This window comes from Megalops cyprinoides, chromosome 16, assembly GCF_013368585.1.
Source record: "Megalops cyprinoides isolate fMegCyp1 chromosome 16, fMegCyp1.pri, whole genome shotgun sequence".
NCBI classification, from domain to species: Eukaryota; Metazoa; Chordata; class Actinopteri; order Elopiformes; family Megalopidae; genus Megalops; species Megalops cyprinoides.
The window spans coordinates 21,779,052-21,793,847 of NC_050598.1; the positions used below are offsets into that span (position 1 = coordinate 21,779,052).

General features: G+C 41.3%; 1 protein-coding gene across 1 annotated transcript in view; it reads right to left on the reverse strand.

The window, feature by feature from the left end:
- aff2 (AF4/FMR2 family, member 2) overlaps nucleotides 1-14,796 on the reverse strand; it is a 156,997-nt gene that overhangs the window by 43,458 nt on the left and 98,743 nt on the right. Inside the window, exons 6-7 of the mRNA XM_036547901.1 lie at nucleotides 11,250-11,286; nucleotides 10,957-11,011 (exon numbers count right to left, since the gene is read on the reverse strand). Coding sequence (XP_036403794.1) covers nucleotides 10,957-11,011; nucleotides 11,250-11,286 — 92 coding nt within the window. The remainder of the gene's footprint in view (nucleotides 1-10,956; nucleotides 11,012-11,249; nucleotides 11,287-14,796) is intronic.

A 14,796-nucleotide genomic window follows, 5' to 3' on the forward strand; every position in this document is an offset into this window, starting at 1 on the left:
AAACATAAAAGAAAATGGTAAGCCTCAGATTCCAACATGTAAACTATTAAATAGTATTTATTGTTGATGGTGATGTCACCTGAAAAACGGTTACGAGGTGTCCTGACATCATACTCAAACAAAATAAAACCACCACCAGGCGAACGCTTGCTGACCCACATTTCTGGGTACAAACACCGGGCCTTCGCAGCCACTAGGACATGCTGGGGTTGTAAAAGTTCTCCACAAGGAATTTTCCCCTGAACTTGGAACAATAAAGAAGACTTGTAAAAAGGGAAATGTGTTTAAAGTTTAGAGTTTTCTATGACCTCAGCTGTCGTGCAGCATCTTAGATTGGGCAGAACTTTGAACAAAACTTCCAGTCATTACCCTCCTAATATTTTACAGATGTCAGGAGCAGTGCAGACACAATGCCAGGGTGCTGTGGAGAGGACTATGTACAGATTTACAGTCAAACTGGGGCCTGACACTGAGGTGTGTGTGTGTGTGTGTGTGTGTGGATGTGACTTCATCCATGTTAGACCTCAGAATAAATCAATAAAAAATACAAATAAAATACTGAGGGGGATGGACAGGGCTTTAGAGAGCAAAGCACTTCAGCAGCATGATCCAAATTTATGCTATTCCTCGAATGAAGCCACAGCCTTGGCAAATAAAACCAACATATCCCTAAAGATGTTCTGGGGGCCTAATAACAGATCAAGGAGTGTTCTGTTGCATACCTGTTTTAAACAATGATCGATGCATGATACAAATAAGAAGGCCGATTCAGCAAACCAGCCTATGGGCATGGGTCCAAAAAACCTGTACACATGAAACTGCACCAAGCTTGCACAAGCAGTGATGAACCAGTTCCACACCCCCTGACTACTAAATCCTTTAGGCTGCACATCCTCCGATCAGTACTAGATATACCAGAATAAAGAATATTGCATCTGGTCACTTTTAAATAAAGAGGGGGGTCTTGTTTCAGTCACTAATTGGTGCAATGTGTACCACTCCAGTAAGTTCACTCTGCAGCTGTAAACAGGGAACAGGGTTGAATTGATCTTGTGGGTAACTGCTGGCTAGGATTTCAAAATGGAATTAAGAGCTGTGGTTCCAAAAAGAAGATTAAAACAAATAGCAACCTCCTCACATAACTTGGTGAGAACCCTATGTTTACACTTGCATGAGTAGAATTGTGTCACATCTTCTGTATGTACAAACAAACAAACAAACACACACACACACATGCACGCATACACTCTCTCTCTTGCTCTCTCTCTCTCTCACACACACACACACACACACATAAATATTAATATTACCAATAATATTTATACCCTATTTATAATAACCTTATTAAATATAAAATAAGATCGCTCTCTGCTGTATTTGTTCCTGCACTTCAGAGTAGACACTTGGATAATTCTCACAGGACAGCTGCTATGGGACAGCTATTTCATCTTAAAGTGAGAACTCAAAAGTGTGCTTTCCAAATCTCCTCAGTGCAAAACTGTATTTCTGAGTTCACAATATTTTTGACAGCAGGAGACAGAAATATTCCTGTTTCTGTCCTTCATTCACTACATACACACTTAAGATTTGGGCTTCCTCAAATGTTAACTGAAGTAAATGCCTTTTTCTGTCTCTCCATTTCTACAGGCAACTAAAATAACTGTAAAAAAAAATAACTTGTTTGTTCAGAAATGGAAATTATGAAATGGCAAGTCAAGCCAGCATGGAGAGAAAACAGAGGTGTGTCATCTCTAATATAACACAACTTAGCCAACAAACGGGTAGAATTATGGAGGGCACATTGCTTACACTTTTAAAGTGCCTGGGGGAGCAGACAAGGAACATGGGAATTAAAAATGGTCAATTACAAAAATATTATACATGATTGAATGTCTTCTTTAACCACCTGAACTCATTTCCACATGCATTTGGGAGTATCAACATATGACTGAGAATGGATATTGTACCATTTTTCTTAAACTGGACCAGTTTTTTGGGGCATATCCAATTGAATGCAACATAAGCATCTAAAACACAGACACACACACCTACCATGGGTAATTTTAGAAGACCTAGTACTAATACTTCTAAGACCTCAAATAACACAAGTGCAAAAGAAGAAAAAAAGTCAATAACTGCTTCAAACTTTCTCATCTGCTGATATTCCCTATAGGGAAGTGAACAATGCTTTATTAATTATTTCACTGCACTGCAAGAATCAAACCAGTACTGTTCTCACAATAATGCTATATTATGTTGCAATGCTACAAATCACACTAACATCATAAACACTTGGTTAAAGTAAAATCTTAACATTAAATGACTGGCATGCTTTTGAGTGCAATCTGCTTTCATCTCATTGTCCTATAAATAGACATGGACATATACAACATAGCAATACATATGGAAGAGATTCTAACATGCTTAAGTATGACTACCAAATGAACCTTAAAAGCTGAGATTGACTTAATTGTGAACTTAAAATAGGGTCAGTTGACTGTTTTTCTTGTTTCAATATTTAACTCAGCTGTACATCACCATGAAATGTGCCAATTTACATCACCATGAACCCAGCATAGTTTATTTTTGTCCTCCTGGATATTAGTCAATTTCATGATTCAGTTGTTGTTTTCATTAAATACCCTTCTGTCCATGAAAAAAAAAACAAAATCAGTAATGACTCCTCTTGTTTTAAAATTAAGAGATAAAAAAGAAATCTCGGTGAAGCCAAGAAAAATTGTTATTTTCAACACTCAGTTTGTTTAAATGTCACTGGGACAAACATTTGAATTGGAATGCACACCACTGCCTGTCTCCCTCAATGTTACTGCTCATCATATTTGCTCTTAATTAATGGCAAATGACCCAGAATGCAAATTAATTCAACTGGATACAGAGCTGTAATTTTTTTTTCCCCACTCATTGGAGACATGTGCAGCAGTTGGCTTTGGCACCCTACACTGCACCAGTAATGCTAGTTTTTTTATTAATGAGAGAAAATGAAAAGCGGTGACATGCCAACTCATTTATTTACTCCCGCTGATGTCTTCAGAAATGAATACACGACGCCTTCGCCGAAAGCGATTGGTAACGATGGCCAAGGCGCCGCGGCGTTCCGACCTGCTCGCAGCACGGCTGCCCGCGGTTTGTCAGCGTTGTGCCCAAGGGAAGGGACACTGTAGCCCCTCTGCACAGCTGCTGAGGCTGGGCCCTGGTTAATAGAATGCAGCTCTCACGGTTCACAGCGGGGTAACGACTGGATTAAGGGAGGTCTCTAATTTGATTTTTTTTTTTTTGGGGGGGGAGAGGCGGTTGGGGGGGGGCGGGGGGTGTTCAGAAATCCTCCCTTGCTAAATAATTATGGAGGAGGAAATGCAAGGGAGAGAGGCAGAGTGAACTGCAGTGTTGTTTACGAGTCTGCATCCCCCCAACACAGCCGTCAAAGTAACGGTCGTAAGGGGAGAGAACAATAACAACACAGTATCTGTTCCATGTGGCGCCAAATGGAACCACCTTTCAGGGAAATCGAAAAAACCGAAATATAAGCATGACTCTGGCCAACACCGGAGGAAATCAAAACCTGAAATAAAACATCTTTAAAAAGACCCAATGGGGAGCAAGTGGTAAAAACCCTCAATTTCAACCGGTGCAGAGAAAATTATTATCAGCTCCGAAAGTGGTTGTGAGCATCGTTTGTGCATTCTGCTGAATGTCACAGAAATCCTCGGTGGGCAGAGTACTTCTAATGCATATTAACAGCATGCTTCCTGGGATGAGTCGAGACTACAGGCGGGGTGCATGGGGGGAGATGGAGGGCTCACACTGGGAGGGACACAGGGGAGATGGGGGGATCGTAGAGGGAGAATGGAGTAGGACAGGCTCTGGCTTGTGGAGCACAGCTGGTAAGCTGGAATCCAGCCTGTTAAAGTGTCTCTTGGCGCCATCCAGCCAATTAATATAATTACAGCTGGTGGGAGAGGTAAACCCTGTGGTCATTACCATCAGGTTACGCATAATCCTCACTATTGTCAACCTCCTGCTACCTGTCGGCATGGTCAGTGAGGGGCCTTTCTCCCTTTGTGTCGCAATGGAGATTTTTAAAAGCTTCAGTCAATGCAAAGCAAAGTGTGATGAAATAAGATTCTCTTGCTGTCCATTCTACCTGTCTATTTTTGCAAACAGTGACTGGGAGAAAGGCAATATTTGGAGGAGTTTGTCACAGGCAGGTCTGAAAGTGACAGTTTATAAGAATGAACTAAAACTGAGTGAGAGAGAAAGTGGAGATTGCAGAGGTTGTTGTTGGTAATCGCCACGAGAACAAATGAACAAAAATGCCTTCAGTTTGTTCTGACTCCGATTCATAAAGGTTCCCTCCTTCATCATTTCGTAAAAACCCGAAAATGCAGAACTTCAGAAAACTGCCAAAAACAGGAAACGCTAGCATCCTGGAGAAGAGCAACTGTCAAAGCCCAACTCTTGCGTGCATTACAGACTAAACATCAATGCCTGATCTTTTGTGCTGCTTCAACTCAAAGATTTTTATACCTGAAACATTCCAGCAATGGTTTGTGACTTTAAATTGCAACATGGCAATGGAGTGCCCTCATTTCCTCACATGAGCAAACAGAACCACTGTGGCTGATGGATATTTCCACTGGTAAGACTGGGAAAAGACAGTAAATGTCACTAGAGGACCCCTGGACTGATGGTCAGCTCAAAGAGGGACAGACATGGCAGAAAACGTTCTGAGCTCTTTACCGCAGCACTACACACACAAAAAAAGCCACAGCACACTCACTCCAGGGACTGCACAAGCCATTATAGGCCCACAATTACTGTTATACATCACTTAGACGAGTGTGTGCTTTGAATTCTGCCCAGATTTCAAAGCTGCAGATAATTACCATGGATATGGATATGGATTGTTGTTTCCAAATCTGCACACAGAACAGTATTTAAACCCAGTAATTATATTTTGCAAGTACAGTGTATGCATATGCTAGAATATGATGATATGTACTAGAAGTGTGACAGAAGTTTGAAAAATAATGTTAGCTGAAAATAACTGAATCTTGTTTGATTCAAATTACATTGCCACGCAAAGTGGATGTCACATTTTGGGAGCATTATTCCTGACTTGAAATAAATCTTCAACTTACTTTTTGTTGATAATTTGTTTAAGTATCATTTTCTCCTCTGCAGCACCTTCAAATATTACATATAAACCATAAAAAGGGAAACAGACTCAACCCTTATGAAAAGAAATAAATCATAACAATAAATTAGATTCAGATTAACAGTGTTTGGGTCCCACTTCTCAACTCACCACTTTGGAAGTAAATCCAAAATAAGATAGGCTTTGTCACATGATCTCATCTCTGTATCTGATCTAGAGTAGGAGGTTCCTGTCTTTGTTTCAGCTGATTACTTTTTGATGGCATGAACAAGTTGATATTAGTTAGCTTGCTAGCTCCCATGAGCTAGCTCCCCTCATAGACTACCACTAATTTGCATTGTTGCAGAAATGCCACAGACAACTACAAATCTATGTTGCCTTCTGGTAACAGATGCCTGCATGAAAATCCAGAAATAAAATAGTAATGAGTTTAGTAATTAAAATTCACAAGAGCAAGCTACATGCAGAAATGAACTGTAATGTAGTGTTTTTAAACTTGTTTGATTTTTAATTCATTATACTTAAGCATAATTAACCACCACAACATCCTGTCTGAAGCACCCTACAGTTTGACTACCACTGTGTTAGTGCAACTAAATAAGTAAGAAACCTGTTCAATCTACAGAATACTGAACTAACAGAAAAAATCATATATTTATCCTGAATATAAAATCCTGAACTGGACGTTTTTCCACACACATAAGGTTAAACTGTGTCATTGATACATAACTGCACACATCAGTCATGGTTTCTCTCCCCAGATGTCACAACCTCTTTTGTGTGCACTGTCAGGCCGTAGAATCGGGACCCGAAGACGGCCTCCTCCCTTTTCCACGCTCCACCCCTCCCGCCCCTCGCCCGCCCACTCTTTATCATTATCATCATCATTATACGTCCCTCTGGTTATTTTTATATCGACCACCGTCGGTGCCAAATTGCCACTTAGGTGTGAGCCCTCTGGGTTTGTGTTTGACGGCGACGGCTGCTTTTGTTAACGGGAGCAGTCACATCAGCCAATTCGGTGGGCCAACGTGACAGCTCCACAATAGCGGCCGTCCCCCCAGTGAGCAGCCAGTTGTTGAGCAGTGGGGGATTATGGGAGTTTGGGCAGCGGTGGGTGTGTAGTGAGGTAGGGCAATTGCCATCCTCCAGTCTCCCATGCCTGGTCCTGCAGTCGTGCCATGTGCCGCACTCAGTGCTCAGAACCATTAAGCAGTACCAAAAAGGACCTTGCTGAATCTAACGGCCTCTTCAGGTGATGTCACTGCTGAAAGAAATTTGTCCCATCGCATTTCTCTTGGTCAAATTTCCTCTCAAAGTAACGGTTATTGGAGGGGGATAGGACTCTGCAAGTGATGTGTACATGAAGTTCCCTTCAGAAAGCAGGAAGCGGCATTTAGCTTCTCCACAGACAGAAGTGAGATGATATACATTATCCTTGTAATGCACTTACTTGCAATGGTTTCCATGAAGATATTATAGAAGAAAAAATAGTTAGCTTTGGTTATAGAACCAGTGTGACATTAAAGGTAAAGATTTCAAATCAATGCAACTATTTTTAGCTCTGGAATGAGCGTGGTATTAATTTAGTCAATCACGCTACCACTTCTTTTTTTTACACTTGCACAGCCTACTCCTCTTGCCCTTCAAGAGTACTTAGCTCAAGATATGTCAGCAGAGCATCTGTTTGAAGAACAAGTCAGCTGAAAGAGGATCAGCACTTCCTATATCCTTTATACTCCCCGAGTGTTCACAGATGTATGATGTGAGTGTGTGGGTGTGTGTGTGTGTGTGTGTGTGTGTGTGTGTGTGTGTGTGTGTGTGTGTGTGTGTGTGTGTGTGTGTGTGTGTATGCGTGAGACAGCAAGGGAGAGAGACATACCACAATTACCAAAGCTGTGGGACCTCTCAACAGGTTGAAACCTGGGGTTGGAAACTCCTCTGGAAAGACTCCTGATCTCACACAGATGAACCCCTCTTTCAGCACAACTCTTAACGGCTTAATTAAGGGATGATTACTGCTATAATTAGTAAATGATATCGCTGTGGTGGCATGCTGCAGGTGTAAGGCAATTGTGTTCCAGCAGCATGTGCTGAAGACTACCATGTGAGTTTGCATGCTGCATGGGTGCACACACAACACACAACAAGGAACGTGTGCAGCAAGAAATATTATCTGGGTCAGTCACAAGGCAGGCAATGAAAAGAAGATAGATAGTTGGATGACCACTGATAGGGGTACAAGACATAAAAAACAAACCTAATAATCTTGGTGAAGGCAAAGAGATGAAAATCAATATTTCAATTTGGACTTTTCGGGGGTAACAGGTTTCTCGATGAAAAGGGACGACACACGAGCCCACACACGAACAGGACATCACAGAGAACTCAAAGGACGGTGTGGTCTTAAGCCTGGCTTTGGCTCAAGCTCCTTGTGTGTGTGGTGGGGAGAGGAGGTGGGATTTCAAGTACGCACCTACAGCAAGGGCAATGCACAGTTACACTTTTTTCAGAGGTGTAGTGGCAGCGGGATTCTGGCCCACCCAGTCCCTGTGGAAACTACCATAAGCCCCGACTCAGACATTCTGGTGTGAGTACTGCGGCACTCCCCCCCCCCCCCCCCCCCCCCACCCTTCCACCCACCTCCTACCCACCACTGCACCACTATAAAATCATTTATACTACTTCCCCGTCTTTTGGCAGGTTTGATTGCCCATTTTGTGTGGTGGGGGTGGGGGGATTGGAGGGGATGGAGGGGGTCTTACAGCTTTGGCAGTTTACAAGTCCGGGAATGGCTTTATCTGAGGACAGCGTACCTGTCTGGCAGGATGGATGGGGATGAATGGATATAAACCAGGAGAGCAGATCCGGTGGAAACTGCTGGGATCAGACAGGAGGCTTTTCCAAAGCGCCCTGCACAACTCCCAGGCTAGGACCGGGAACTCAGCTTTGATTTAGAGGCCCTATCTGGCCTGTGCTATGGAGACAGCCTTCTACATACAGACATCCACATTCATCTTCAGTCATCTTTTCTCGTCTGTGAAATGGCTTATTTAGATTGGCCAACAGCCATTTCCGACTCGCAATCTGGTTTTGCGGAGCCTGGCTCGGCCGACTTCAGCGTCATGTCGAGAGTTTCTGCTGGTGTTTGCGGTGGATGCCGTTTTTTTCTCTCCTCTTTCGGAAGGCGAGGACAACTTTCTCGTATTCATCCCTGCAGCTAAGAAAACATCTGAGTATGTCATTTAGCAGATGCTGTCCAAGTTGGAAACATAGCGAGGGTACTGCAGATGAAGAAAATGTATTCATTTTCACAGTGATGAGAGGTTTTGAAAATATAGAGAACTGATGTCGATTCAGCCCACATATTTGTCCACAAAATTACCCAGAAAACATTATCAAGTGTCTCTGTACTTCAGCGTTCTGCTGTAAATTGCACGCCTTCTATGGGGTTTCTACTAAATATTTAGCATATGCCTTTAAAAGGACTACTGAATTGACAACAATTTTCTCAGAGGGTTGCAACATTTTATTATTTTGAACAATGCAGAAACACTGCAAGTGAAACTGTGGCACTGTTGATTACTCCTTACATGATTTTACAGACAGGGCTTCATTTTCCAAAAAAAGGAATAAAAAAAAAAAGTGCCTTCACTTTCAACAAAGGCCCTATTCCCAAGGTTTGGTTGCCATGGCAGCAGCTTGAATCTTAATCCAGTGTGAAAGGTCAGGAGAGGTTGTCAGACAGCGTTCCTCTTTGGCTTTGAGGCTGTGCCGAGGTGGACATACCAGGCATCATTAGTCTTGAGCCAATTCCTCCTCCATAAAACACTGTGGGCAAGCGGCAAACCCTTCCCTTCCCATTTCATGTCATCTGTGCGGGTGATATACCATCACCGTTGATGACTGATTATTTCTAATGAATTCTAGTTTGATGTTTCTCTGATTCAATTTACCTCTTGGCTTCATGCGCTCTGAATGGTACATAACACAGAACTGTAATTGATTGCCAATTAGACAGTGTGAACGCACATGCCGCAGTAGATGATTTGTGCTCATCTTTCCTAATGGTGGCACTCTTGTACATACGTCAGTGTCACACCAGTTGAGGGAAAAGTATGTCATGTAAAACACGTTGGTGTAGAATGTGCTGACATCATCATGCATTATCGTGTAGGGGTCACGATGTAACATATATAATGCAAATTTTTGTATCCGTGGTGATTGTGCTTCTTGACGCCCCGTAATGCCTGGTACAATGTAAATTACATTGGTGATCATCACCGCTGCAGTGAACTCTCGTGGCAGGCTAAGCCACTTAGAGTAGTAGCAACTATGCTAGTTTTTAATGGCTCTCTGCTGTGGTAAACTCCAAATGGATGCTTGACAATGCTATAGTAGTGGACAATTGAAGTTTGTATGTGATGAGATCAAAAATAATCATTCATTCTCAAGACAGGCATGAATTTCCCTCTGTTTATCATAGTAGAACCTAATTTTACTAACAACAAAAGCCCTCAAACAACAAAGAAACTAACCCATTTACACTAGTCCTTATCTAGTCGAATGGATCAGGCACCCAGTTTCAGCCCCAGTCCCTTTTAACTCTTATTATACAGGTTTTGTCTTATGTTAGAATATTGCCTAACCATCCCAGAATATCTAACTACTTCATCTCCTGTCATATGAAAATACCCAAAGGACACTTGGTTTACTGCTAGTGTAACTGGGATATATATGGTATTTAAATGGGCAATGAAGGATTTGAGCATTGCAATGCAAAAAAGAAATGCACAGAAAAAGATTTGGGGGGCCAGGCTGTTTTAAGCTCACGCTGCCATTCTCTGGTGCTTACTCTGCAATTCCACTGTTAACAGCAGAGCTAGACGCTGCTGCTGCTTGAGCGACAGTCGGTGCATTCAGCTTCCCCAGACAAAGCCGGTATTGACAGGAAGGCACTCGCCTTGGGCTGGCCTCCTCCAAACATTTGAACTGGTTAAACCATTTAAAACCTCCTCCAAATACAAGGGATGTAACTGAGAAAAACAACAGGCTGCCCATTTCCGCATTTGAAAAAAGCACTCTGCACTGCGCTGGGAGACATTCCAATGAGCAAACTGCATGCAGGGAAATCATAACATGTATGTTCTGTTGGCCAGAGCAAGTATTCATCCACGCAGTCAGACAGAAATCATCTGCAGATAGGCCCTGCTCGGTATCAAACGTCACTTTCTGCTGTGGTAAAACCAATGATGTATTTATCTATGTTGTGTTTATTGTGTGTTCCATCCCCACTTTATGAAGGCAAATCCATATCTTCCACATCTGTTTCATAAGTATGTCTTCTACACCCTAGACTAATCAATGACCAAAGCCCACATTTACCACCAAGCCTTTCATCTTGCCAGTGATTGCTACAGTTTTAAAGCAATGGAAATGTCCCCAGACCACTGCCCTGAACTGTAATGTATGCATGTCGTAGCGACTTGACAGTAAAAATGGGCTCTTGAAATTAAAAACAGGCATTCTATTTAAGTGACAGCTAAAACAGAATTCTCTTTGGTTGGCGCCAAAACAGAGCATAGCAACCCCAAAGGGTTAACAGAAAACGCCAGCCACTGTGTTTGTTTGTGATGATGGTTAGTTTCATTTGGGAATTTTACCACCTTTTCTCGGGGGGGGGGGGGGGGTGGTTGGTGTTCTTCCCAGAAACAAAAATGAAGCTATTGGCTGATTCCTCCCCCCCAGGGTTGCAAATAATTAATACCATGAATACTCACGACTTCTGTGGCACAGCCTTGGTCGCAGTCTTGCTCCCAGAAACATTACACCGTTCTGCAAAAGAATTTACATTCAAATGTCAGCACGCTTTCTTTGATTAAACACCATGCTACGGCCGGCATGCGACCAATTTAGCTTTTCTAACAATGTCACACAGAATAACATTTTAACCAAAATTGAGAGTACTCCACCATTGCACTGCATAATTAAAGTGTAAGCCTCCTTTTATTACTTCCTTTTATTAGTGAGGCTCAATTGTCAAATGGACAGGAAAAAGCGACAGTGAACCTACTTTGCCCGTTGTATCCTGAGGTTAAATGTTGAGAGTCCTAGGCAAAAAAAAGAGAAATGGAGGCAGTTACAAAAAACAGAAAGCATGTTAAATAATTTAGTGCACATTTAGGTAATACAAGAGAACAAACAGGAAGGAAAGGGGTCTGCTGTTGGACTTAATTGATTTTACACTAATATAATTAGACAGAGCACACAACTCAAGTCAGCGTGTGGGCAGAGAGAGAGAGAAATGTCTCAGGGAAGAGATGGCACTGGTAAATCAGGATTTATAGACACCGCTTATTATTTGAAATGTCATTCAGGTCAAGCTATGAGATTCAGCACATGTCCTATTAAGACACAAATAAGAGGGCTTTAGCTGGAAAATGAGGTGTCCTGGGATTTGAGAGGGGGGGAAAAAGAGGGGAAGCGGAGGCACTCAAAGAAGCTGAATTTGCTGAAGGACAATAGATTATGTCCTGCCTGAGTCACACCATAATGGAGTGTGGCTGAAGTACACTAAAAGGAGTTTCAAGAAAAAAAGGGATAACTGCGAGATCTACTATTTGCTCTCTGATATATATCACTTCCCCCGGTGCTCTGACATCCTTCAAACCAGGAACGTCTGCTATCACTTGCGATTATCCCTGGACAGCCATCAGAAGATGTTTTAGAAGAGACAGTCTTGAGCCAGAACTGTCAGGGCTTCACAATAATGTGGGTTTTATGGCCACATTAAAAACAACCTTTTGATTCCACTCCTCCAGTAAGCAACAGCTCCTCCTCGTGAGACATATGTTTTTTCACACACCACCATAATACTAAATCAACGCAGAATTTACAGAAACAATTTAAAGCATAATATACGCTTGAAAAACACTCTTCAATTCACTCCAGCCTCCTCCACATGTCAAAAACTTTATTGACAGTGTATAAATACATGCATGTGTTACTACACTCATAAAAAAGGTTTCATTAATGGGAGCTAGATCTTAAGCTTTTAAATCTCAGCCAAGATTGGGAAATTGTTTGGTCAAATCTTAACTCTAAAGATTTGGCTCACCACCGCATCCATCCATCTCTATACCTAAAACTATCAGTTTTAGGAATGGCCCACTACTTCCAAACTCTGGAGGCTTGCTAATATGTTATTTGAACTGATAATGATATCGTTTCAACCTAACCTCTGTCTTTACCTGCTCAATGATAATACTATTCCTAAGTAATTAAACTCAATTCAGCGTAAAATGATGCTTGATCGTTTAATATCTGCTAAGATTACCATTTTGAAACTCTAGACTACACTAGGTCTTCCACTGTACAAGTACTGGATTTGTACCCTTTGCACTCTAAAGTATGCACAGCCCTCAACAAAGCTAACAGGGATACTATTATCATCCGACTTCGAAGAAGTTTGGTTGGAACTTCCAGTTTTAAGAAATTATATTTTTATACCTTGTACTTAATGTCTGCAGCTTGTATGAATTATCTACCCCCCACCCCCTCCCAAACATTGTACATAGAAGCAATAAAAAGTTAATTACAAAAATAAACAGGTTTCATTAAATTACCCTTTGATCTCTTCAACACTGTGAACAATAAAACATTGTCTGCCGTCTGGTTGGTAAGATCAGCTCGGCTCATTTGAGTTTGCTATTGCTCTCGTTCTGTGCTGCTGCTGGCTTTCATTGGGGACTCTGGTGGGGTGGAGAATCACCAGGCTGATTCTGGTGCCATTGTGACAATGATAAAATACTCCTTACACTTCAAGTCACTATTCTCCATTTGATTTTCCTAAATAGACATCCTGAAAACCCTATACTGTCATGGAGAGAGTGAGAGAAAGAGTGAATGTGCCTTTGTTTAGGGCCATGATGCAGAACATACGGCACGTGAGACATCCAAGGTTACTGCAATTAAATTGTACTTTAAAGAAAAAGGAAAAAAAAAAAACAAAATTAATATGATTCTTTTCAAGGTTAAATTCCTCCTAAATTGATTTTAAGACATATTCAATAGAATTAATGTTTTCAGGTTCCCTTCCCTCAGAGCTTTTCATGAACACATGTCCAGGGTCTTCTGTCTTGTGCCGTGATAAACTGTCTGCCCAGATTGGGTGGTGCTTAGATGACAGTTTAAATTAACAGTTTAAATCAACGATTATGGGGAATGTTCAGAATTTATGTAAACACACAAACACGTGAACGTGTACACAGTGTGCATCAAGTGATTCGCAACCTTGCACGAGTATCCTACACTTAATTCAACAGCATGTAACAGTCCCTAAAAGTCAGGCTAAAAGAGTTGGATTACTTGATCAAAGCTCAAGCTTACGGCTGCAGTGGATTCCTCCAGGCCCATCTGATGTACACTTTAAAGCCCATTTGAGCCTTTGTGTGATCACACACCATCGCGAGCGATAATTGGATTGTTGCTTAATGCTGTACATTTCTTCTTCTGCTGGGTTTATGGACTTAAAGGCATCATAATATCAAGATTCTCAATGCTGTTCAGTTCTTTTTTCCGTACTTTCCTTTTTTTCCCCTCTTTCGGCCTGTGGAGTTCCACAGGATAAATCAAAATGATTAGGGGAAGGGGCAGAAGCCAGAAGATTTATGTGCTCATTAAGTTCATTTTCACGTGAATCACGAACTGGCGAGGCAAAATTCAACAGGTTACACCAGGGGACTGCTTATCTGTATTTCTGTTCTGCTTAGGTCTTCTTTTTTGTCCATAACTCTTCACATGCTGGTGCTAGTCATTTAGTTCAAGGCTGCCCGACTGCCTGTTTGTAAAGCAACAAATACTTCAGCTATATTCAGTTCTTTGGGCTGTTAGCCTTGCTTATGCAAAATGATGTCATTAGCGGACATCGCTAGACTGTGGTCAGCTAAATGCACACAATGGGAAGATACAGCTGACTCATATGTATAGCGGATATACACGAGAGTTGACTGCATTTATAGAAAGAGCAGAGAGCTCTATGACACTCTGTTCTGGAAGGAAAATGCATATGCATATGAGTGAATACAGTAGCTGTAGTGAATTTCAATGAAATATGTTCCAGTACATTTTACAGTAAAGAAGAATATTGTTCCACCCATTTCTTATTCAAAATATGAAAGACTGTAGTAGTACAATCTCAATTTTCTGTTGTTCAATTTTCAGTTGTACAACATATACATTTTTCAAGTGTGTCAGAAGGACATTTATCCTCCAGTAACTTTAGTAAATCATTGATAATTCAGTGAAGAAAAACATAATAATATAATCTACACCTGTAAGAGGTGAATGCTTGGTATTGTTGCAGTCGAAGGAATTAGCGTGCAATTATATGCCCTTTTATGTGTTTTCTTTTGAAATAACAAAAAAACGAATCTCTGAGTTTTTGGTGGATGTAAACAATAATTTATTTTGTCTTATGATTTATGCTCTATATGATACTATATATGATATATAGTTTGGACAAAAAGGAAATCGACATGAAATGACCAAATGAACAATGATACAAAAATGATAAACAATAAAATATGATGTATGACAGGATTTTAGTAAAATATATTGTG